Below are 24,389 nucleotides of genomic sequence, written 5' to 3' on the forward strand. Positions count from 1 at the left end.
ATGGCCTGTGCTGCATTCAACGGGCGTCGGCCACACAACCACCCCCGTGCCCACTCGCCCTCCACAACGCCGCGGGGGAGCCGGGGAGAGCCTCCCCACCTGGCGGGCAGACGAGGTCTCGGCAAGGCAGGCGAGGTCTCGGCAAGCCAGACGAGCGCCGGCAAAGCAGGCGAGCGCCGGCAGTGCAGAGGAGCCCCAGCAAGCCAGCGAGAGGCGCAACGGGATAGCCGGGGAGAGCCTCCCCACCTGGCGGGCAGACGAGGTCTCGGCAAGGCAGACGAGGTCTCGGCAAAGCAGGGGAGCGCCGGCAAGACAGGCGAGCGCCGGCAAGGCAGGCGAGGTCTCGGCAAAGCAGGCGAGCGCCGGCAAGGCAGACGAGCGCCGGCAAAGCAGGCGAGCGCCGGCAAGGCAGGCGAGCGCCGGCAGTGCAGAGGAGCCCCAGCAAGCCAGCGAGAGGCGCAACGGGATAGACGGGGAGAGCCTCCCCACCTGGCGGGCAGACGAGGTCTCGGCAAGGCAGACGAGGTCTCGGCAAAGCAGGGGAGCGCCGGCAAGACAGGCGAGCGCCGGCAAGGCAGGCGAGGTCTCGGCAAAGCAGGCGAGCGCCGGCAAGGCAGACGAGCGCCGGCAAAGCAGGCGAGCGCCGGCAAGGCAGGCGAGCGCCGGCAAGGCAGGCGAGGTCTCGGCAAAGCAGGCGAGCGCCGGCAAGGCAGACGAGCGCCGGCAAAGCAGGCGAGCGCCGGCAAGGCAGGCGAGCGCCGGCAGTGCAGAGGAGCCCCAGCAAGCCAGCGAGAGGCGCAACGGGATAGACGGGGAGAGCCTCCCCACCTGGCGGGCAGACGAGGTCCCGGCAAGGCAGACGAGGTCTCGGCAAGGCAGACGAGGTCTCGGCAAGGCAGGCGAGGTCTCGGCAAGGCAGACGAGGTCTCGGCAAGGCAGACGAGGTCTCGGCAAGGCAGGCGAGGTCTCGGCAAAGCAGGCGAGCGCCGGCAAGGCAGACGAGCGCCGGCAGTGCAGAGGAGCCCCAGCAAGCCAGCTAGAGGCACAACGGGATAGCCGGGGAGAGCCTCCCCACCTGGCGGGCAGACGAGGTCCCGGCAAGGCAGACGAGGTCTCGGCAAGGCAGACGAGGTCTCGGCAAGGCAGGCGAGGTCTCGGCAAGGCAGACGAGGTCTCGGCAAGGCAGACGAGGTCTCGGCAAGGCAGACGAGGTCCCGGCAAGGCAGACGAGGTCTCGGCAAGGCAGACGAGGTCTCGGCAAGGCAGGCGAGGTCCAGGCAAGGCAGACGAGGTCTCGGCAAGGCAGACGAGGTCCCGGCAAGGCAGGCGAGGTCCCGGCAAGGCAGACGAGCGCCGGCAAGGCAGACGAGCGCCGGCAAGGCAGGCGAGCGCCGGCAGTGCAGAGGAGCCCCAGTAAGCCAGCGAGAGGCGCAACGGGATAGCCGGGGAGAGCCTCCCCACCTGGCGGGCAGACGAGGTCCCGGCAAGGCAGACGAGGTCTCGGCAAAGCAGGCGAGCGCCGGCAAGGCAGACGAGCGCCGGCAAGGCAGGCGAGGTCTCGGCAAAGCAGGCGAGCGCCGGCAGTGCAGAGGAGCCCCAGCAAGCCAGCGAGAGGCGCGGCGGCGCAACGGGATAGCCGGGGAGAGCCTCCCCACCTGGCGGGCAGACGAGGTCTCGGCAAGGCAGGCGAGGTCTCGGCAAAGCAGGGGAGCGCCGGCAAGGCAGGCGGCGTCTCGGCAAGGCAGACGAGCGCCGGCAAAGCAGGCGAGCGCCGGCAGTGCAGAGGAGCCCCAGCAAGCCAGCGAGAGGCACAACGGGATAGCCGGGGAGAGCCTCCCCACCTGGCGGGCAGACGAGGTCTCGGCAAGGCAGACGAGGTCTCGGCAAGGCAGGCGAGGTCTCGGCGAGGCAGACGAGGTCTCGGCAAGGCAGGCGAGGTCTCGGCAAGGCAGACGAGCGCCGGCAAGGCAGGCGAGCGCCGGCAGTGCAGAGGAGCCCCAGTAAGCCAGCGAGAGGCGCGGCGGCGCAACGGGATAGCCGGGGAGAGCCTCCCCACCTGGCGGGCAGACGAGGTCCCGGCAAGGCAGGCGAGGTCTCGGCAAAGCAGGCGAGCGCCGGCAAGCCGAAGATAACGCCGCGAACCGAGTGTGTGCAGACTGGGAGCGGGTGGACGCGATAGCGGAGAACCACGGGCGATCCCAACGCGCTACGACAGAAGTTCCCTGTAAAGGGTACTTTCGTGGAGCCTGGGAAAGCCGTATGGCGTTGAGGCGCACTGGAGCGACCATCTCGGCCGTTCTAAGCGCTAGGCAACTGCATATGGTTTTAAGGGAAGTGCCTATGTTTCTTGCTTCAAGGCACGTGGATGACAAGCCTAGCAGTGGGGAGCAAGGCCAGGTATTGGACCACGGGCTAGGTCCGAACCAGGCACTAGCTACCGGCGCGTGGACTGGCACTTAGCCATCAGAGCACTTTAGTATGGCAGGTGAATGAGGCAGCAGAGAGGATCGCTTGTGTTGGAAGCCACAACAACTCACCTCCCCAAAAAAGGAGCCGACTGGTAGGAAGCGCACAAACCCCACGTAAAATGGGCGCTGAAAGAGTTGGAGTGGACGCTGTTGAACGGTAGCTGCGGAATGTCGTGAACGAAGTCAGGGACTCCTAAGGCAACGGATGGAAAATGGCGGATCCGGCCGACTAGCGTTCACTGGGGACCTGCCGACTTATGCCTCCTCTAATGTCTTCATCCACATACCCTCATCCCTCCTCGCTGTTTTCCTCCATCTCTCTTTCTCTCCCCTCCCATTTCACTGACGCACACCTCACCTAACAGCAACGCAAGCGGTGAGGGCGCTGCTCTCACTGCCTAGCACACTCGGAGAAAAGAAAAACATACACCGGAGCGGAAGGAAAGCGAGAGCAGCGTTGTCACTGTCGCGCATGCTTACCGTGCTCACTCACAGACACACACATACACAAACAAAAAGAAGCGCGAAGCAGCAGCTCTTTCGTTGATCCTCGTCGGAAAACGGGCTAGTTGGGCCCCGTTTTTTTTTTTGCTGACCCCCTTGGACGTGTGTGTGTGTGTGTGTGTGTGTGCCTCGTACTCCTCGGACGTGGTGTGTGTAAGCCCGCATTGCCCTGGCAGAACTTTCAACTTTCCCCTCCATCCCATTCTTGCCTCTTTATTCTGTTCTGTTCTCCGTCACACTCCATTTTCCCCCCTCGATTCCTGTCTCATCCTCGCTGCCGGAAGCAGAAGGAAACACAAGAAACGAAGAAAAGCTCCCTCTCATCACAGACTCACTCGCACGCCCTGTTGTCTTCCTTTGCTTTCCTTTCGCTTGCGTCACGTCGTTCTCCGTAGTTTCCTCTCGTTGTTGCCCCTCCCTCTCACGTTTGTGAGTCTTTCTCTCTCTCTCTCTCTGCCGCTCTTGTTTCTCATCTCGCACGCTCCTCCGTTTTCTCCCCCCCCCCTCCGGCTCCCTCTCTCTGTGCGTGTGTGTGTGTGTGTCTTCTCCGCTTTCCCTCTTTTTCCTTGTTTCTTACTCTTGTTCGTTGGTCTCTCCCCTCCCCCCTCCCCCTGCATGCGCGTGCTGCCCTCGTCACAGGTGTTTTGTTGTGTTCGCGTGGCTTTCCCCTTCGCTTCCATTTTGTCCCCCTCCCTCCCTCCCGCACTCCAGACACACACAATTCTGTATCTTTTTTGTTCTGTCCTCTCCTTGTGTTTCTCCTCTGTTGTTGTTTCGCCAGCCTTTAGCTCACGCAGCTCTCTCTCCCCTCTGCCCCCCCACCTCCCTCCTCGTGCGCCTTCCCTCTTCCAGCGTCCTCAACCGTGTCTTCGCTCAACTTCGAGTCACTTGTGTGGTCGCTGGAGCAGCTCGACCCTCTTTTCTTCTCCCCCCCCCCTCCCGTCTCTCCTTCCTTCGGTGTGTGATCGCGCGCCGCAGCGACGCGTGTCGTGCCCCTTCGTCACGCCTCCACAAGTCTCTCTCGCGCGTGCGCTTCATCCGCTGGGGGGCATCATTGTTAGCTATCCCTTGGCGGACGTCGCCAAGGCGCACGCGGCGGATGGAGCCTACGCAGCCTCAATCCAGCGCCGACAGCCGCGCGTCGGAGGAGCAGCCGCAGTGGCTTTTCCCCGACGCTGACCCAAACGCGGTGTCGGCGCAACCATTCGTGTGCGACCCCTACGGCGGCGTGCCGCGTAGGGAGGACTATGATCCGTGCAACACGGCACAGCCGCCGCCGCCGAGGACACATGATCACGATATGCGAGCCACTTTTCGCTCCTTCCGCAGCGTTGTGCTCAGCACGCAATCCTGGGGAGTTCAGTGGACAGAGGCGACGGACACGAGTGTCAAGCGCTGGGTGCAACGAGCCTTGAAGGTGGACGACGTGGAGGATCCGTCTTCGCCATCGCCCTGGGCGCCGTCCTCGCCTCGGGCCGCGTCATCTGGCCGCCCCAGCAACGACGACTCGGCGTGCGAGTACCGAGAGAGTTCACCACGTGGAACAACCACGACAGCGCCGCTGCAAAGAGACTCCCCAACGTTGCAGCGGCGCCAGTACCCACACCCGGCACGAGGGAAAGGCTCCTGAAGCGCGCAGTGGCAGTCACGCAGGCCAAAGTGCGCCGTCACCCACCACCACCACCACCGCCACCACCCATTTCCTTCCGTGTCTCCGTTACCACGGCAAGTCCATGTGAGCCTGTCTTCGCCTTTGTCGTCTTGTATCGTTTTTTTTTGTATGATGATCCGCTTCTCGTTTGGTCGTGGGCGCTCCCGTCTCTCTGCGTGGGCACGTACACTTTCCTCAAATACAGAATCGCTGCTTGCTCTCGCTGCTATTGGAGCCAAACACCACTGCTACTTGTTGCAATCATGTGTGTGTGTCATGCGAAGTCGTGCAAGCCCTCCCTTGGCTGCGGGCAGCCAAGTGTCTCCGTTCACGCAGCAGGGAAGCCCTGAAGTGTCCGCTCACCTCAGGACATGCTGGGTGTTGTACTCGAGTTGCTGTTTGTGGCATGTAGCTTAACGGTTGTTGAGCATCTCAGAACGTAATATGCTGTGGTTGCTTGCGTCTTTGCGGGTGTATGTGCCCGGTGTACGCATGGGAATTTGTTGTGCGGGCAGAGGCAGATCCGGCTCGTCCTTCCACTTTTTCTTTGGCTTCCCCACCCACCCACCATACAAACACATTCTCTGCGCTGACGTGGGCGAGAGAGTTGGACGGGGAGGGGCCATCACGTGAGCCGCGGGGAGCTGTCCCCCTGTTGATGAGGATGCTTCCATCATCACCACTGTGCGAAGCGAGATGTGTCGCACAGACGCGCACACACGGACACGCGCGCGTTGATGTTAGTACTTGTGTCTCCCCTTCACATTACCTCCCCACCCCCACCCCACATCTTCATTTTGGTTTGTGTTGTTTCTCACTTGATCACGGCGTCGTCCGGACGACGGGGTGGAGGAAGGGAAGGGCGCATCACAGCCAACGGTCGGTCATTCCTCCTCGAAAAGAAAGAAAAAGAATAATAACGTAGCACAGACTAAGATGAAAGTTTCTTGTGCGCCTGTGCTAGACGCGCGGCATCAGACGTGAGAGAGGACTAGAGCATAAAGGGCGTGTCACAGCTTGTAACGCAGGTGTGCATGGTTAGATGTGTGGCACCTCTCTCCCCCGCTTGTTGTTGTCGGCAAGAGAGAGAGAGAGAGAGAAATTGGAATGCAGGTGGCATGTGTAGAGTGGCCTGCACACATCCTCGAGGTGCAGCACGGCAGACGAATCAAAACCCATCCGCAATACCGGAAGGGGGAGGAGGCGGGATGCGCGTTGCCATGTGCAGCGCAGTGATGCGAAATGAGGCAGGAGTCGTGAGAGTAACGAAAGGCAGACCTGACACCCTTTCATGGTGTGGTGGCATGCTCGGCACCGTCGTTTCGCTTTGGTTGCTTCTTCGCCTTCCTTGCGGTCCGACCAATAACCTCCAGCTAGGGGGGAGGGGTCACGTACCGATCTTCTTCCGCACAGCCTGCCGTGTCACCGAGTGCGATGATGTATCCGCCTGCCAGTCCTCGCTTCCTCCTTCCCCCCCCTCTCTCTTCCCTTCGCTGTCTTTGTCCTTTGGTGTAATCCGCAAGGACAGACACACACGCACACACTTACGCATGGTTACGCGTTGGGCTGATTCAAGAATTCCGAAAAGCGAAGCTTCTCCGCCTGCAGATTTCGACGCACCCTCCCGTCAGCAGACGAGGTCCTCGTCTTGCTCACCACCACCTCCACAAAGGCTGGGCCGTCGCACTGACGAAGCTCAGCCAAAGAAGCGACAAGATCGCCAAGCTCAATCACGGGTTCCTCGCGCACGGCAAAGTACCCGCAGGCCTTGGCCACGCCCGTCAGTGAGGCATCAAAGGCCGCCGTGATCTGGCCGCCCTCCATCGAGTAACAGCCGTCGTTTACCACAATATGCTTGAAGTTCTGCAGCAGTCCAGCACCGGTGGTGACGTTCTTCATCGCTTTCAGGCCACCGTTCGTCGCCATTGCGTTAAGGTGTACAAGGGCAGCCCCGTCGCCCTCGATGCAGACGACCTGCAGCGACGGTCGCGACAAGGCAATACCCGTCGCCACGCCTGCCGCGTGGCCCGGCGAGTCTGCCAGCAGAAGATCCTGCGCGGCTGTGTCGCCGGAAATCGTCGCCCGCGCGCGGCGCAGAGACTCCTGCACGCTCCCGCAGCTGCACACAAACGCGTCCGTTGCATTGAACTGGCGACACACTTGATTGGCGACCGCGTCATGGTCAAGTGGCGCCGTGGGAAGCGCGTCCGCGTCGGGACGTCGCTGCATGTACGGCGCCAGCGTTCCGGGCTCCAGCAGCACCGCGAACGGTGTCTTCTCGGAGGCCAAGTGGTGGTACGCCTTGTCCATTGTCACGTCCCAGCTCATTGCAACATCGAGGCTGTTGCCCATGATCGCGTACGGGATGCCGATGGCGGCCAAGCAGTGTTCCGTCAGCCGTCCCTGTGCAACCAGCCCCGGCTTCGCCTGTTCGTCCGCGGTGTCGACCTTGCCGCGCCAGCTCATGAGCACCAAGCATGGCATGCGGTAGGCATCCTGATGGAAAAGGGTCAGCAAGGGGTTCATGGAGTCCCCGATCCCGCTGTTCTGCATGAACACGCATGGGGTGCGCAGGGTGGACAGGTAGTAGCCGGCCGCCATCGCCATGGCGTTGCCGCAGTTGGTCGCCATCACGTACTCGCCCGCTGCCGTCTTATCGGTCAGGTATGAGGTGAGAGGGCACAAGTAGTAGTCGGGCATCCCAAAGAAGGCGCTGGTGCCGTGTTTCTTGAGGGACCGGACCAGGTACTCGGGCGAGAGCTGTTTGTTGCCCTCCAGAGCGCGGCGGCAGCAGCGCAGCATGGGAAGGGGACAGAGGGAAGAGAAAGGTGATGAGGATGCGTGGGTCGAAAAGCCCACGCCCGGCAAAGTGCGCGGGGGATAACCGAAGAGAAGGCTGAAGTCGCGCAGGAAACGGAGAAAGCAACGAGGAGCTTCGAGTTACAGCGAGCAGGAAACTTGGGACATCCGTGCACACCGGTCACCGCGTAATACAGAGACGCTGAGAGGCAGTACAAGGCAAAAGGAGAGCGGGCACACCCGATGCAGAACGCAAAGGAAAAGAAGCGAGCGGGTAGCGCAGCCAACGCAAGGGGCTCTGTGGTGGCGTGCAATATGGTGGAAGGTTTCGGGGGCGCGACCGTCTTCGTCATGTTCGCCAGAGGCGGGACGGACTCTTCGCTAGACGGACCTCCCGCGGGAGAATCCACCCGGTGGAAGGCACGGCGTCTCTGTCGCTGCAACACCAGGTTGACGAGACGCGACCGAGCATGCGAGGGGCGAAAGAAGGCAGAAGCGAGATGGAGAGCAGTTCCGGGAGTCGGAGTGGGAAAATCAAGAGAAAGCAATGGCAGAACAAGAGCAAAGAGGTGTGGGGGTGGGCCGATGCAGAAGAAGCAACACGCGCCCTCTATGGAGCAGCGAACCCCCCTCCTCCTCCTCCTCCCATCGCGCCGCCCCACAAGTTGTTTTACACTGTCGACGGCCGGGTGACCGTTTTGCCCTCAATGTCGGCCAAAGGTACGTGAGTGGCGCTTCAACTCAGTGGAATATCCGTGAGAACGAGTGCGTGGAAGCGCACAGTTTTGCTTTTCTTCTTGTTCGATCGGCAGCCTCTCGCCCTCTCTCGGAGACACACCCTCGCCCCTTTCACGGGAGGGCAAGTGAACCCGCGTAAAAGCAACGTCGAGAAGCGGAAGCGCAGGGGAGAGGCACGCACATGCCGATGACGACCACACCAACAGCCGTCGCAGAGGCTGACTTGTACGCGTGTGCCTGTTTAGTTTAACGCGTCCCTTCTCTGCCGCACAACATGAGCTGAATGCCACTCTACACCCCAGGCCCGTCACAGGCCCCATCGCGTGGTGCGAAGCAGCGGTAGACGCGCGTTACAACGATGCGCCGACTCGGTCATCTGAGCACGGCTCCTGTCTCCATCCCCACCCACCCCCACTCCGCAGGCAGCCTCACAGCCGCTCCCGTTGTGCCGGGTGACACACGCTCGAGCCACGCTGACACTCTGCCGAGCATACCCGTGGTGCAAACATCTTCACTGTTGCCGGTGGCTCCCACGCAGCGCCAGCCCAGACCTGGCCGCCGGCGTCCGTCGCGATACATCACCCTGGCTTCCCCGTGTCGCAGGCGCTAGACCCTGTCGGCGCCAGGAGCGGTGGCTCGGCATTGGCAGGGATGGGGAGGGGGTGGGGGGACGGCGGCGGCGCGGCTTCTCCACAGAGAGTGCGGGGTGCACGGGGCCCTGACGCATACCACGCCGGGGTGGTCCCCGCGCTATTAGGGGTGGGGGAGCTTTCGCCTTGACTCGGGAGAAAAAGAGGGATCACTCACCCCCCTTCAGCGCTGCCGATAGACACGGTGAGGAGAAACGCGGACGGTGTCTGTGGATGACGGCACTGGCCAGCCAGCAGCAGCAGGCCTTTCTCTGTGTTCACCACAGTCGGCGTGTAGCGCCAGTGAGGTAGCTTCCCACTCACCGCTGCCGGCGTCGCATGGCGCACGCGAGCCTCCATTGTGTTGGCCTGAAGGTGGAAGCAGACGAACTTGACGGCGTCATCGCCCTCGGATACGTTCTTGCCACCCAGAAAAGCAGCGCACACGTACGTCGCGCTGTCAGAGAGCCGCAGCGCGAACACACCGCCGGCATGGCCGTTCGACCGTGGCAAGACGCGCTGCGGGACATCAGCGCGCCACTCCTCCTCCCCGGGTGTACCATCATCCGGTTGTGGAGGCACCACCACCGACCACGCCTCTGTGGCGAGGTCGAACCTCCACACGTCAGAAAAGCTGCGCAGGTCACCATTCACGAAATGCGCGCCGCCGTAGAGCACAAACGTTGTCGGTGCGACAAACGGCAGACTCAGCGACAGCAGCCGCGGCGCCGGAGACGGCAGCGACGACGGTGAGGCGAGGACTCGCCAGACTCCCGCTTGCACGTCGCACACGTACAGGTCGCTGGACTGCTCCTGGGTGTCCGTTTCGCCTCCAAAGATGTAGAGGCGGCCAGCGTGTCCGCCAGCACCGTGCCGCACACGTGCCTCGGGCGGGGTGCCAGTGCAGTGCACCTCGTCCACCTGCACCATCACAGGCGTCGCGTCTGCGTCGACGTGCAAGGCGACGGTGTACAGTGTGTTGCGTCGATTCATGTCAGCGCCAAGCCCGCCAAACAGGTAGGCGACAGGGGCTGCAGTAGCGCAGACGCAGGACGATGCTGAAGCAGCGGTTGCTGTGGCTGGCATCGCGTCAACGCCAACCGCCGACACCACCGTGGTCAGCGTGGCACCGTCACACTCGAGCGCGTCCACCGGCGGCAGTCGCACCCACTGAAGTGCAGGCAGGAGGGAGGTGCGTGCCACCAGCGGGGTCGCAGAGACGCTCCCATTGGAGTACCCACCGCACACGAGCACCCACGAATCGCGCGACGATGCCGCGGACATGTCGATGGGTGTTGCCGGGTACACGACTGCAGAGCAGTGCCCCTCGCGCCGGTTCAGAAGGTCGATAGGGTCATCATCGTCATCGTCTTCGCTGCTGGATGGCGAGTGAAGAACGAGATTAGCAGCGTCCAGCAGAGGGCACTCCACCCACCGCATCTGTAGTGACTCCATCTGGACAGTTCAGACTCACTGTGTGGGTTTGTCTGCCCGAGGGCAAGCGAGTGACGTGGCAGACACTCTTTTAGACTTTGAAGAGAACAAATTGATAACAGCCAATGGCCAAGAGTCCGCGCGCGCATCAGGAAGCAGAGACACCCCGCGCACCAACACCGCAGAAAATCATGCAAAAGGCGGAACAGGGAGAGAGAGGGAGAGAAAAAAGAGGGGAGGCGTAGAGCACAAACAAAATCGGAAAAAAGAATGGCAGCCCAAAGCAATGCAGCGCAGAGGGGATCCCCTGCCGTGTGCTGCCCACGGGGGCCGCGCACACGGTTGGCGGCACGTCCATGGAGCGTTTCGACGGCACGCCACAACGCCAAACGGTCTTGGTCCGCATCCAGGTCACCCGGCTCCTTTGCGCGCGTTCCTCCGCGGCTGATCTGGCAAAAAAAAAGTGCACGGCGGGAGGGGGAGAGGGACGCGGGGGGTTGGCGGATCAGGAAGCAAGGTTGAAGCAGAGGCAACACCTCAGAAGACGACACCGATGGTCATATGCTTTCTCTTCCTGACCTCGTTGAGGGCTGGGGATGGGGTGGGGGGAGGTGCTTGGAGAGCGACAGGCCAAGTCCTGGTCACACTCCTCATTCAAAAGCATCCTCCTCCTCCTCCTCCTCCCCACTGCCGCTGCTGTCAAAAAAGTTCTTCGCCAGAGATTGAATGGCATCCTGCAAGGCCTGCCGCGAGACATCGCCAGTGGCGGCGGCGGTTTCGTACAGCAACTTCACAGCGGTGCAGGCGAGAGGCGAGTGAAGCAGGCCAGCGCTGGCGGTGGCACTTTGCCGAGCACAAGCGCCAGCGCCGGGAGCCGTGCAAGCCAGTCGAGCCGCACCACTCCTCTGAGGCGACGAATCACTGGCGGTGGCGTCCGATGCGGGGCCAACAGTGCGATGAGGCCGCCACACCGCTGATGGCGCACGCAGCACCCGTGTAAAAGGAAGCTGCTCTGTGCCCAGACGAATTCGTGCTAAACTCGCCGCATCCTGGTGGGCCACCCCTTCCATGTCGTCCCGGTGCACCGCACGATCCGCTGCCGCTGAGGGAGTCGGCAACGGGGAGGGGCTCATGGCAAGTGCACCGAACGCCCGACGCCATTGCGTGAACGACGTCCGAAGCCCCGCGCAGAGTTGCGGCAACGACGACTCTGTCTGCAGTGTTGCGCGGCACCATTTCGACAGCCGTTCCTGGTATTCTGGCTGCGCGTACCGCTCGTCCAGCAGCACTACAGCGCCGTAGTCCTTCACGTGACGCAGGCAACGACCCAGAGCTTGGTTTACAGCGCGCACAGCGTCCGTTGTATACCAATCCGGGCCGCTGTAGGCGCGCTGCGCGATGACCTTCCACGACTTCAACGGCTGCAGCGGCAGCCCGAGGCAGAGCACCAGGCGCGCCATGTCGTCCGTGAAGTTGAGTCCTTCGCTCGCCTTGCCGCGGTACACGGAGAACAAGAGCGCAGTGCCGCAGCGAGGCGCCTGCGTGCAATTCTGGAACTGGCAGAGAACCTCTGTCAGCGCCTCGGCCTTGCGCGGCTCCAGAAACAGTTGAGTCGGCGCTGCGACGTGCAGCGATTGATGCTGCTGCTCCCGCTGCGCCACAAGCAGTACCTCGCGCGTCAGCTTCGCCAATGCCGTTAGAACGGCGTAGTTAGGCACAAAGAGCAGCACCCCGCCGCCGCTGCTCTCGCGCAATGTCTGCGTCAGCTGAACCACGGCGCGCGCCACCGTCTTGAGGAAGACTGGGTTCGAGAGAGAGGCGTACGTGCAACGCAGTGGCAGAAGCGACGGCTGCGTCGTCGTCCCATTATGTGTCGATGACGACGACACAGGCAGGGCGGTTAGCGCAGTCAAGCTGTATTGAGTTGGAGGCACCACGTGCAGGCCCTCCACCGTGCGCCACAGGGAGGCCTCCACGCCCAAGTCACGAGCCAGCTGGGGGAAAGGGGAGAGCGTGCCGGAGGCCAGCACGACACGGTGCACCGTCTTGAGGAGGTGCGAGAAGGCAAGGCTGCCGTCGAGGCACTGCAGGCCGATCGTCCACTGCGCAACGACCGCATGGGTACAAACCGCACCACTGTCACCACCCGTCGCCGGACGCGTTTCGGCAACGACTGCGGCAGCAGAGCACGCGCCAAAGAACGACCGCTCAGTGTCGCTGCCGCTCGGGGCAGGTCCATCCCAAGACGGCGCCGGCCGCAGCGCAACAGCGAAGGACTGCGGCTTCTGAAGCAAAAAACGGAGCAGCAGGAGCCACCGCTTCAGCATCGAGAGGCCGAAAACAGAGAAGAGAAATGGATTGAATGTGACGCCGAGAGCCATGACGACACCGTAGGCGCGCTGGAAGAGATCCAGCGACGCAAGCACCGGGGCCGGCGCTGCAAAATGCCGCTGCACCGCCGTGCGCTGCCGGTATGCCGCGACGTGGGCCTCCATATCGCGCCGCAGGTGGTGCTCGAGCTGAGTGCCCTGCATGTAGGCGGCCCCGCAGTCTCTGCCGTTGTGTTCGTCGCCCCCGCCCTTCTCATCGCCGCGGTGGCGCTTTTCACCTCGCCGTCCGCGATCGCCCGCCGCCTCCATCGCGACGTCGAAGAAGACGCTGAGGGACTGAAAGAGGGCGCACAGAAAGGAGAAGATCTCCACCAAGGTGAAGGCACCGAGGTGCAGCTCTCGTGGATACTGCATGGTGGCAAAGTCACCTTGCGCCACGCCCGCGGTGGAAGAGGCCGCACTCACTGGCTGGCGTGCGAGGGGCACTTGGTTCGACACAAGGGGCTGGAGCTCTGACAGGATGAGCGCCAGCACGTCTCGTGGACACTCCAGCGAAAGCGCGTCCTGGCACACCGCCGCGACATTGTGCGCCTCGTCGAAGACGACAACGGCGTTGTTTTTCAGGGCTGCCTCCATCTTCGTCTCGTGGCGAATGAGCGGGTCCAGCAGATACGGGTAGGTGCAGAAGTTGACATCGGCATAGAAGACCAGGTCGCGAGCGGCGTAGTAGGGGCACATGTGGCGCGAGGTCCCCTCCAGCACGAGATCCTCCATGTCCCATATCTGGCCACGCTGATGTCCGACGGGACCCGCGATGGCGCTACACGAGAGCTCGTCGTACTTGTCCACCATCTCGCAGAGTCCCAGCGACACGAGCTTGTCACAAACCTCCCCCAGGTTGTTGCCCTGTACAGGCAACGTGTGGTTCGCCTTGGACGCTATCACCTTGGGATGGATGCAGTAGCGCTCCCGGCTGCCGAGAATGTTCATGCGAATAGAACTTGTCGCACCATGTAGCCGGCGCAACTCACGCACCGCCTGCCGAAGCTGCGCGTGCGTGCGCGTGACGTAGTAAACTGTGCAGGGCGGCGGCAGGAAGCGACGGCGCAGCTCTTGCGACCCGGCCACGTCCAGCTCCGCGCGGATTTTCCGGTGTGAGTTGACCCGAAAATGTCTGAAGAACGATGGCGGGACCGACCAGCCGTCCGCGCACTCGTCGTCCGTGTCCCCCTCGTCGGTATCGATACCGCCGCCCGCGACTGGCGCCAGACGTGCAGCACCGCGCTGCTGTGGACCTCGCTGACACCCACGTTCTTTCGGGGGCGCCTTTCGCTTCGCCCCTGACGGCCGTCGTTGGTGCCACAGCGGCCGCCGCTGACGCAGATATGCGTCAAGTTCTTTGGGGCTCTTGCGCTTCAGCTCCTGCTGGTACCGCAGAACGCTGGATAGCAGCGCCATAGTCTTACCACACCCTGTCGGCACCTCCACGGCAGCCACCGGCACGACGTGCGGGCTAGCGGAGTGGAGAACGGCGGCGATCGTGCCGATCATCTCCTGTTGCACAGGGTACGGCGTGAACGGCAGCGCCAGCGTCGCGGAATTTGCGAGAGGCGGCGACGACGGCGGCGGCGAGGCAGCGGCGGCAGCAGAAGAGGAGCCCAAGGGAGATGCTGCCAGGAGCGATGCGCTGGTCCCCTCAGGCATGGTCGGCGCCGGCGTAACCGGTGGGTTGGACCGCTGTGCATCTGCCGAGACCGCCGCAACTGTCTTCGAGAGCGATAATTCGGCGTTTATGCTCACTGCCGCCGTCGATTGCAGCCTTGGCAGTTGTGTTCGATAGTGGTGCTTCCTAGAGCAGATGCGCACCGCGTTACTGCCAGCTTGAGTCACGTGGCCCAAGCGGGCCTGATTCAGTGACGTAGCCTCTGAGTAAGTCAAAGCGCTCGTGCTCTGCCTAGTGTTGATGGTGCTGGCAGAGCTCCTGGAGGCTCCCGCAGCGAGCACAACCGCAGGTGACAGCGAATCGTCTGCGGCGACTTGGACGATGTCGCTACACTTTTCGACTGCCGTCGCAAGCGGCACTGCACTGTGCATTGAAGCGCCGGAAGAATGCTGGCGTGCCTGCTGATGTTCCAGCTCATCGTCGCACTTTCGATGCAGGAGAACGCCCTTGAGGAGATCTGACATATGTACGCGAGCGCGTATCGGTGTGTGTACGTGCGTGTATGTGACTGTCTGCAATGAACTCAAGCACCACAGTTAGTAGTCACGAGGCCGATCTCGTCCATACCCTCTCCCTTTTCGTCCTCGCGCCGCCGTCCCCACCACCACCACCACCACCACCACCTCACCCCCTTCTCACTGCTTCGCTGCTCTGCGCTCGGTGCGGCGGGGAGAGACGGATAGAGGCGGACCCGGTGGAGCGGGTGCAGGCAAGCGTATCTATGTCTGTGCAAATACGCGGAGGAGATGGAGCAAAGCCCCGCACCGAGTACGCTCACGGCAACGGGAGAAGCGTACACACGCAAACGAGACGCATAACAGGCGTCGTGGCACAACGCTCCCTTCCCCTCTTCTCTCTCTCTCGCTGCACGCGCGCTTCACCCTCTGTGGTCCGGGCTCTGAAATGGTGAGCCGCGCGCGCCGGATGGTCAAAAGATGGCAGCGGCAGCGGTGGCGAATAGAGGAGCGCGGGAACAGCGTGAGGCACACAGAACGAAAAAGAAGCCGATGAAGAAGAATTCATACGAGTAGGAGGAGGAGAAGAGAGGCTTTGGAGAAGGCGCACTTGAAGGCACAAGAGACGACGGGATACAGTCGCCGCGACCAACACGCGCCCACGCATGCAAGAGTGAGGCACATGCACAATGAGATGAAGGCTGATTGCGACAGGCCAACAGGCACGCCTGCACACGCCCACGAAGACGCAAGGACGACGAGAGAAAGAGAAAGAGAGAGCGAAGGTGGTGCTTTTCGGTGCGTCTATGCAGTGAAACACAGCACGGGATCAGTGCTAGACGAGAGAAAGTAAAGAGCGAGAGCACTGAGGGAGACAAAAGTGCAAGGGGCAGCAGCACGCAACTTGCTGCGCCGCCTCCAGACACGTGCCTTTCTCATCTCTCTCTCCCTCTGTGTGTGTGTGTGTGTGCGTGTGTGCGTGTTTCCGCGTGTGTGCCTCCGTGTACACTTACAAGAGAGTGTGCACACCCACGTTACTTCTCCTATGTGCGCGCATGCAGAAGTGTCCTTCCTTCAGGCCGTGTCTTCCCCTCGGAGGGAAGGAAGCGGACACCGCTGACGCATCTGTTTTGCCTACTCAACTCTTCGGAGAGCACCTGCAGGCCCCGCTGCACGAGGAAAGCACTAGCGCCACTGTGTGTTTTGTGTCCAGGAGCCGCTGCTGCCCAGCTCGTGAAGGGAGCTTCGCCGCACCCCAACTGCGGTTGCGAGAGTCGGGGGAGAAGCATACTCGAAGGGCTCAGGCGGCAGGTCGCTCGCCCAGACAGACGGCATGTTAAGGCTGCTGAGGCCAGTTCGATTCGCGAAGCGGTCCGAGTCGTAGTCGGCGGTACTCTGATCACGCTGCCACGAGGCAGCGCCAAGCGACGGGCCATGCGTGCCACTCAGGTACACGGTAGGCAGACCAGCGCCGCCGTCGTTGAAGCTCCCACTTGCACTCGCCAGGGGATGCGGTGTAGGGCACGTCGGAAATGAGTCAGGGTTGGGCGGAGACGGGCTTCCGTGTATCATCACCTCGGCACCGGGTGCAACGGCTTGCTGGGGGGACAATTTCATCTGCAGAGCAAGCTTCCGGCGCGACAGCTCCCGCGCCAGCATCGCTGACTGATCCACCTCACCAGCAGACAAGGCGAGCTGCATTAGGCTGATGAGCTCCTTGGTACAGAGCTGGCGCACATCAGCCGTGCTCACGTTACCCTGCCACCGCGCATAGAGCTGTGGTGCGAAAAACCGGAGCAGGCGGCCAGGCCACGTGGTGGGGCCGCGGTGATACACAGAGTGGAACTTGGGGTGCTGCGTCGCGGCACCCTCCTGCGGCGTAGCCCTCCACGAGGAGGACAGAAAAACCTTGAGTGGCGGCTTAGACGCCGCTGTCCCTCGCTGCTGCGGCCCGCCTTGCTGTGACGTCGAGGGAGGCTGGTACTTCATGGCGTGTGTGGCCAGTGTAGCGATGTAGGAGGTGTCTGTGTTGCTCCACAGCAGTGGGTCGTATTCCGGGGCGTCATCCTTGGGCGTGCGATACGGCTGTGCAGGCGTGCTCATCGGTGCGGGCGACACCGCGCTACCACGCTCCCACTGCTGCGGTGACTTCCCATTATACCTGGGGGCGTACATGTCCTGCATCGCGCACTCCCGGCGAATAAAGAAAAAGGAAAGGAACAGCGGTGGCAGCGAAGAAGTTCGACAGAACTCTCTGCACACACACACACACATATATATATATATATATAGCGGTGGTGCAGACAATCGAAGTGGAGACGGGTTGCGAGGGGTGGGGGTGATGGAAGAGAGAGAGTGGGCCAAGCAATCAGAGAAAATGAGTGAGAGAGAGAGAGAGCAGTAGCAGTGGCAGACTAATACACCGCTCCGCCAAAGCAACAACGGGGCCACTGTGCAGTCTAGCTGTCTCGGGAGCACGCCCATATTGCAGCACTCTCTGCACACACACACATACATACCCATACGTGCATGGGGATGTGGGGAAAGCGAGAGAGAGGGCAACCACGGGAAGCAAAAGCCGATGAAGGCGTTGCTCGTTGGTCGTCTTGATTCGCTACCGTTGTGGACGGAGTCCACACGCGCTTCACCAGTACATACCTCCGTGAACGGGTCTGTGAGAGAAAAGAGAAGGACGCAATAGAATGATCGACGTCGCGACAAGAAAAAATCGGAAGTGGATGCTGCAGGCAAGCGGCGAAGAACGGCGAGGTTGAGCATGCGCGACTTGGACGCTAAACCGGGCGCATGATTGCGGTCCTGTCTGTCACTTCTGTACTTGTCCGCCGCACGCTGGGCTACCAGGTGAAGTTCCACGAGTTCTTGTTGAGCGACTGGAAAGACGGCAGCGAATTGGTCGGCCCCGAGCTCCCGGTGCGGTGCGACGTGGGTGTTGTCGACCGTCGCATGCGCGGCACCATCCGCGGCGACCCAGTGTAGCGCCGCTTGCGCTGCATCACCTTCGCGTAGACCCGCTTCGCCGATGCGTTGGGAGGCAGCGGTACAGTGTGGCCGGCATAGGTGTCCACCTCGCCCTCCTTCAGCTGCGTGGCGAGTGAACTCTCGAACAAGAGCCGCTTCATGTCCTCCGCCTCCCGCTCGCGGCGCTCGGAGTTGCGCAGGAGGTGCTGACTACCCCAGCGGTGCGCCTTGCGGAAGGGGTCCTGCGCCTCCGGAATGAACAGCGGCCCTTGGTGGTCCCATACCTTCGTCTCTGACCCGTTGGCGACTTCCACCCGCGCCTCGTCGTTCACGAAGCCGACGCCGTCCTCATAGCCCTCGTAGATATCCTGCAGCGTTGTAACATAGCCAGGGTCCACCTCGCCCAAGCCGTTCCACAGAGCCTCTGGCAGTGGCAGCACTGTCACCGTCTCTGCGCCGAGGCACCGCGCCGACTTCATCAGCTCGGAGAGCGCAACGTTCGCGTAGCAGCCTCGCTCCAGCGTGAAGCGCAGCGTTAGCACGCACGCGGATTCGTCGTACTCGTACGACAGCTCCAGCGGTTTGCGAACGATCGGTCGTGGCGGCTCGCGAAAGTCCTTCAGGCCACTTCTGGAGTGCTGCGCCATCCAGTCAAGGCCATACTTGTCGCATATTTGCTGGTAGTAGGCGCCTACGATGTTCTGCGGTAGCGCAATGCCGTCGAAGGAGAAGCCCGGGTGCACAACGTCCTCGATAGTGTAGCGATGCCGGTTCTCTGCGGTAACGCGGTCACCAAAGGTGTGAAACCAGTCTCGGCGATCCTCGACACTGGTGGACAGCTGCCGAATGGCGGCAGGGGCCACCATGTCGCCGTCCAGCACTCGGGCACCACCCACGTGGTGCAGGCGGAGGGTCAGCGCTTGGTTCCAGAGAAAGCTCGACAGCCGCTGCGCCGTCAGCCTGCGGCTCTGCACATGCAAATCAAAGTAGGCGTCGCGCAACTGTGCGCAGATCAGCTCCTCGACCTTGTTGAACGGCTGACCGTCGGTGTGCGTGAGGACAGCGCTCAGCGGCGGGCACGACAGGAACGGCGCAGCATCGAGGTCAGTCGGCTCGACCGCGATCTGGCGCAGGCGGCGCACGACGCGGCGGCGGTACTCGTCCTGGGTCGGGTGCGGGTACTTTTTTGGTCGCTGCAGCAGCTCCCGCAACGAGCGGTCCTTGTCCGTGTAGTTCAGAAAGAGGAAAGCAAAGGCCAGCCAGTTGTGGCGCAGCAGGGCAAACGCCGCGTCCTGCTTTCCACCAAACCACGAAAACCGCTGACAGCCGTAGTAGTTGGGGAAGCCGTTCTCGCCAAAGGCCGCGATGGCATCCGCCAATACAGCGCGTGGCACTGACACGTCGCGTAGCACAATGCGGAAGTGGTTGCCGAACAGGTCGCCTGGCATCAGCGGCCGCGTCTCGTAGGAGAAGTCAGACAGCTTCATATGCAGGCCTTTGCGCCGGAAATGCCGGTTCGCCTCGAGGGCGGCCGCAGGCGAAACGTTTTCGAGTCGCACCCGCTGCACTGTGTCACCAATGTAGTCCTTGATGCCGGCAACACTGATGCTGCGTGGGTGGATGCGCAGGATCTGGGCGATGTGAGCCAGTGCATTGCCGTGGGCCATGTGCTGCTTGTGAAGGGTGCACTGCAGGTAATGGCATCGCCCTCCGTCCGTGCTGCGGTCGAGCACATCCCTTTCGCTTTTCACGCATCCGCCGGAGACGCACCGCGGCCGCTCTGACTCACACGCGTACGGCGCTGCATCGGTGCTGGCGCCGTCGTCGCACAATGCACTCGTGCGCCCACACGACGAAGAGTCGTGCGACGCGCCGCTGCTTGGCATAACGTCCGCATCAGCTTCGCCGGCAGTGAATCCATGTGCACCCGCAGGCGGCAGCCGTGGCCAATGGCGCCTCTCTTCACGTCGAAGCGCCTCGACGGCCGCCTGCCGGTCCTTCGCCGCGACAGCCTCTTCCTGCAGCTGCTGGACTCGCGCACGCACGTCGACCTGAAAGAATGACGTCTCCTCGGAACTGGCCTGCGCGGCTGCATCGGGCGCCTCCTCGCGACGGCAGCCCGCGGTCCTCCGGTCTTTGCATCTACCCGGCACGCCCGCATCCCCCTCTTGTTTGATGAGCAGCGACAACAGCGGTGGTGTGCTGAACTTAAAATCGCGAGATAATGGGCGGCCGCCACAGCTCCCCAAGTGCTTCACCGCTTGGTGGGCACCGTCCTTGTCCGCGACCACCAGTGCCGCTTCCTCACACGTCTTCGGTGATGAGCCGTCCTCTACCGCCATCTCCGTCACGTGGAAGTCCTGCCACTGCTGCCGGAACAGCCCGTTAAAGCCCTGCATGTGTGGAGTGACGAAGCCGCCCATGCCGAACCGACTGGCGACCACTGCCTCGTCCGCGTAGAGGGCAGGCGGGTGCTGAAGAAGCGCCTGCCACGCCTCGTCGTCGGCGGTCAGTACTCGTTGCAGTTGACGCTGGGCATTGCGATCCCGCTGCAGCCACCGCCGCGCACGCTCCTCTACAACAGCGAGCTGCGTGAAGGGCGCAGCGCCGGTGGCTGGTGTGCCCGCTGGCGACGTGCCCAGGAAGCAACGTGCTTGGACGGAAGCCGCAGCAGACGGTGGCGCGGCGGCGGCAGACCCGTCCTGATGGCCTGCTCCATCAGGCTTCATAGAGTGCTGTTGTTGAAGCGACGAAGAAGACGGTGCTGCCGGCGCAGTGGCGAGCACTGCTCGTGCCGAAACAGCGTGCATGTTGAGGGCGCTCAGCTTCTGTCCTTTAGTCAGCCGCTGCTTCGGAACTGGGGATAATGACGATAACCCCGGCGTCCCCGGTGCTGGCCGCAAGGATGACGTGGGGGAAGAGGTAGTGGCGCTGGCCGCTGTCACAGAGGCCGATGAGGCAGCCCCGGCTGGCGTGCGCGGATAGCGGCCCAGCAGGTACATTAGCGTATCGATCCTCTCCAGCCTCTCGCTACTGGGCCACTCCCGCCACCATTCAACGCCTGAAGCGGTGGCTGCGGTGCCGCAAGTGGTCAGTGCGGTATTGACGACTGGAGCGTCACATGGTGCATGTGCGCAGTGTACTCCAGTGTCGATTGGGCTCAGTGCAGCATCGCCACTGTGCAGATACCAACGAGTAGCGGGAGCGGGTGCGAAGATGCCGCTGTGCTGTCCGCGGGTACGCAGGAAGTGCATACTTAGTCGCCACCCTCAGTCTCTCTCTCTCTCTGTGGTCGCGTCTGGGGACTTTGTGTCCACAATGTTGTGTGCGTGGGTGTCTGTCGGCGCGCTCCCTCGTGCGGGTGTAGATACATAGCGGCCTTGTTCGTTTTTGCGGGTTCAAGGTGCACCGGCCACGCACGTTGCTGAGTGCAATACAGATGTCCAGAGCAGAGCCGATGCGCCAGAGCACGACATGTATTCAAAAACATGCACTGCAACACGAGGAATGAGCAGTAGGAAGGCAGGCAGAGGCAAACGTGCAGCGGGGCAAGGGCAGCGCCAGGAAACGCCGAGCGAGGAGAGAAAGAAAGTAGTTGGGGGGAGGGGGGGGGGTAAGAGAGCCAGCAGCTGCAGGAGGAGACAACAAGAGAGCAGAGAACATGGTGAAAGAACGGGGAGAGGCAAGGGTCAATAGCTGCGCTTGCTCAAGCCGCATCCTTATTCTCTATCCACGGGACGATGGCAAGCACGGACCTGAAGGCACAGCAGTCGAAGACAGGAAGCGTAACGCATCTGGCGGTAGCACTGCAAAGCCTCCACCTCCCCTTAGAAGAACACGCGAGCAGCACGCATAAAAGGAGTGCGCCTCAGCGCACGAAAGGGGCGTCGTTGGTTGCTGTGGTCGTCTTCGTCGACTTTGTTTCTCTCTCGCTGATGCTCACGTTGTCGCCCCCAGTGGGCCTCTCCTCATGGCGAACCAACCGCCGTACAAGTAAGTGATGAAGTAGTCGTCGGGCGAGACACAGAAAGAGAGTCGATGGCGCGGTCCGCAGCCTCCATATCGATCTCTGGATGAGTCAGGGTACGCTGGTCTGCGTCGGAGGCGAGTGGTCATGCCCGCCATACGTCGACAACACCGGCCATGCCCTTCTGTGGGAAGACGACAACGGCCAAAAGGGCGAAGCCTGCCACCCGGCGACGATTCAGCCAACACAGAATCGCCCGTTTGGGGACCTCCGCACGATGCGCGCATCCAATCGCGCGTGGCCTCCCACCTACCCACCCACACACACAGACACACGACGACCTTCGCTGCACATCACATGGGGTGCGCTGAGAATCGCACGCCCGCCCGCACGCACGCAGATGCTCAGACAACGGAAGCATACGCCGTTTCCACGGTGCCGTGTGACTCGCCGCTTTGCAGAGAAGGGGGAGGAGGGAGATCCGCAAGGCCCAGAGTGGAGGGGGGGGGCACCGCAATAAGGTCACCATGCCAAGCCCCCGCACCCCCGACAGAAAAGGCGAAAAGGCTAAGAAAACTGTAAGCCACGGCAAACAGCGCAGAAGCGACGTCCATCAGCGGTGCGTCGACGACAGCGAGCCGTATGGCGATGTGTGTGTGTCGGCGCGTGATCGACTGCCACGAGCCCCGACGCTGTTGTTGGCCCTGAAACGGCTCGCAGTTCCACCGCTACTTGGGCCACCGATACTCGACAGCGGACGCGGCGAGGACGACGACGAGGCCAGCGGACCGCCAGCGTGTCCTCTTGCGGTCCCCGCAACAACGGGCGAGATAGACAGACGCATCGCGGAGTAGTTCTGCGCCGCAGAAGCCCTGTGCTGCTGCGCCTCGCTCCCGAAGCGGTGCTGCCGCTCCACGTAGTTGAGAATGTCGATGTCAACGACGTTCTCGCTCATGGCCTCCTTCACGTAGAACGGCATGGTGGCCCAGAGGCAAATGTCGCTCGAGTGTGGCGACGCGAGAGCGGTAGAGGAGCTGCCGCCGGAACTGCCCACAGCCAGGGCTCCGGTGCCTTCAAGCCCTGTTGCCCTCACGCCGTTTCGGCTCTCCGCCGCGCTGGCCGTGGTTGCAGCTGCGCCTCGTGAGACAGGCTCTGGCGTTGAGTTAAAGGTAGGCACCTCCACGACCTCCTCGGCGAGTACGTGAGCCGGCCCGCTGTATCGCATGGGCGTTAGACCGCCCTCGCGTTCGTACACGTTGTGCTCTGCGCAGTAGTCGAACCAGAGGAATAGGTATTTGACGTCCTCAGCCACGTTGTCCGGAAACGAAAACTTCTTCGGCAGCTCCGAGCACCGATGCTTTGATACGTCGAGGAGGCTCACTAGGTGGAAACAACGGCGACAGCCCACGTACCGGATCGCACCGATGATGCGCCACGCCCACCGCTCCAACTCTGCTGTGAACGGTGACGCGGCCTCTGCCGCCAACGTCGATGCAGAGACTTCACTACCCTTGAGTGCTGGTGGCGCCTCGAGAATGACCGGCGTTGCGTGCCGTGCTGCAGCGTGGGTGGTGAAGACCTCACCACGTGGACCAACACACCACCTTCGACCCGCGATCGATGCGTGATGGGCTTTGTCACCGGTGTGGCTTGTCGGTCCCGATTGCGCTGGACACTCGGGGCCAGAGAGCTGAGAGGTGCGGCCGAGTCGGTCAAGTTCGCCTTCATCAAACAAGGTTGCACACAGGCGGCACCAGCGCAAGCCACAGGTGAGAGGAAGAGTCAGTTGGCCACTGTGCGTCGCTGGCAACCCAGCTGGGGGCCATGCACCTCCGTTGATGTCGCTGCTGGCTTTCGCCGCCGCGTCGGTTTGCGAAGACACGTCGGCACCATCAGCCACACCCACTTTGTGGCACACATAGTGTTGCAGCAGCGACGCGACAAAAGCGCGGTTCGGGTGGTTCGCGCTCCGCTCCTCGTGCAGGCGGAGCAGTGCGGCAGCCAGGTCAACATCACGCACCATGTGGCTCAACCGCAGAACCAGGTGTGTTGGCAGGTTCGTCAAGTCGAAGCTGGACGACACAATCTCCTTCAAGTGCGCGCTAAGGTACATGAGCGCGTTGTCCGACAGCTCCTGCATCTGCAGGAAACTCGAGGAGAGGCAGATGCTTACAACATTGCTGTTTGTGATTTGCGGTGCTTTACCGCTAATCCAGTTTATCAGCCACTGAAACGTGGCGTGCTCGCACCGTGCACGGAGGGTGAAGGCCACTGCAAGCGAGGAGGACGATTCGGGCGGCGGCGACACCTTGGCCTCGTTTATTTGGCGTTGGATAAGAGGCTCAAAGTAGCGCATGTGCGTGCGGAGTGGGCCCAGGGCGCAGAGAAACGGGCGCTCATGATGCGTCGCGGGGTCCTGCACCGTGATCTCGACCATGGCTGACGAAGCTGAAGAGGTCATTTCCAGAAACGTGGTATTGGAAATGTGCATATGGATTGGGGGGCTGCAGGGGTGCCGTGGAAACACGCCTCTCCGTTGTTGCGGTGTGCGCCACTCTTCACGTCGCGCAGCTTTGCTGCCGTCACTGTGAGCAGGAAAAGAAATCGACTTGGGTACGTGCCTGTGCACCAGCGAGAACACACGGTGCAACCTCTAACGTGTGGTGGTGCATAAGCGTCGTGGTGGTGAAAGAAAGAGGGAGATAGCGAATG

At 62.2% G+C, this 24,389-nt stretch overlaps 6 protein-coding genes across 6 annotated transcripts; all 6 read right to left on the bottom strand.

The window, feature by feature from the left end:
• Positions 1-6,177: 6,177 nt before the first annotated feature.
• On the bottom strand, positions 6,178-7,425 carry LMJF_28_1580 (phosphonopyruvate decarboxylase-like protein; the record flags this gene model as incomplete). The annotated part of the gene is made up of 1 exon (XM_001684389.1): positions 6,178-7,425. One exon carries the CDS (start codon positions 7,423-7,425, stop codon positions 6,178-6,180), a length of 1,248 nt encoding a protein of 415 aa, XP_001684441.1.
• Positions 7,426-8,963: 1,538 nt separating this feature from the next.
• Positions 8,964-10,244, bottom strand: LMJF_28_1590 (conserved hypothetical protein; the record flags this gene model as incomplete). Its single annotated transcript, XM_001684390.1, has 1 exon — positions 8,964-10,244. One exon carries the CDS (start codon positions 10,242-10,244, stop codon positions 8,964-8,966), a length of 1,281 nt encoding a protein of 426 aa, XP_001684442.1.
• Positions 10,245-10,873: 629 nt separating this feature from the next.
• LMJF_28_1600 (helicase-like protein) lies at positions 10,874-14,257 on the bottom strand (the record flags this gene model as incomplete). Its single annotated transcript, XM_001684391.1, has 1 exon — positions 10,874-14,257. One exon carries the CDS (start codon positions 14,255-14,257, stop codon positions 10,874-10,876), a length of 3,384 nt encoding a protein of 1,127 aa, XP_001684443.1.
• A 1,659-nt stretch (positions 14,258-15,916) lies between these two features.
• LMJF_28_1610 (conserved hypothetical protein) lies at positions 15,917-17,005 on the bottom strand (the record flags this gene model as incomplete). Its single annotated transcript, XM_001684392.1, has 1 exon — positions 15,917-17,005. The coding sequence occupies one exon, from the start codon at positions 17,003-17,005 to the stop codon at positions 15,917-15,919; it is 1,089 nt and encodes a 362-aa protein (XP_001684444.1).
• A 581-nt stretch (positions 17,006-17,586) lies between these two features.
• On the bottom strand, positions 17,587-20,133 carry LMJF_28_1620 (conserved hypothetical protein; the record flags this gene model as incomplete). The annotated part of the gene is made up of 1 exon (XM_001684393.1): positions 17,587-20,133. The coding sequence occupies one exon, from the start codon at positions 20,131-20,133 to the stop codon at positions 17,587-17,589; it is 2,547 nt and encodes an 848-aa protein (XP_001684445.1).
• Positions 20,134-22,290: 2,157 nt separating this feature from the next.
• On the bottom strand, positions 22,291-24,168 carry LMJF_28_1630 (conserved hypothetical protein; the record flags this gene model as incomplete). Its single annotated transcript, XM_001684394.1, has 1 exon — positions 22,291-24,168. One exon carries the CDS (start codon positions 24,166-24,168, stop codon positions 22,291-22,293), a length of 1,878 nt encoding a protein of 625 aa, XP_001684446.1.
• Between the last annotated feature and the right edge of the window lie 221 nt (positions 24,169-24,389).

The sequence above is a fragment of the Leishmania major genome, chromosome 28 (assembly GCF_000002725.2).
Source record: "Leishmania major strain Friedlin complete genome, chromosome 28".
NCBI classification, from domain to species: Eukaryota; Euglenozoa; class Kinetoplastea; order Trypanosomatida; family Trypanosomatidae; genus Leishmania; species Leishmania major.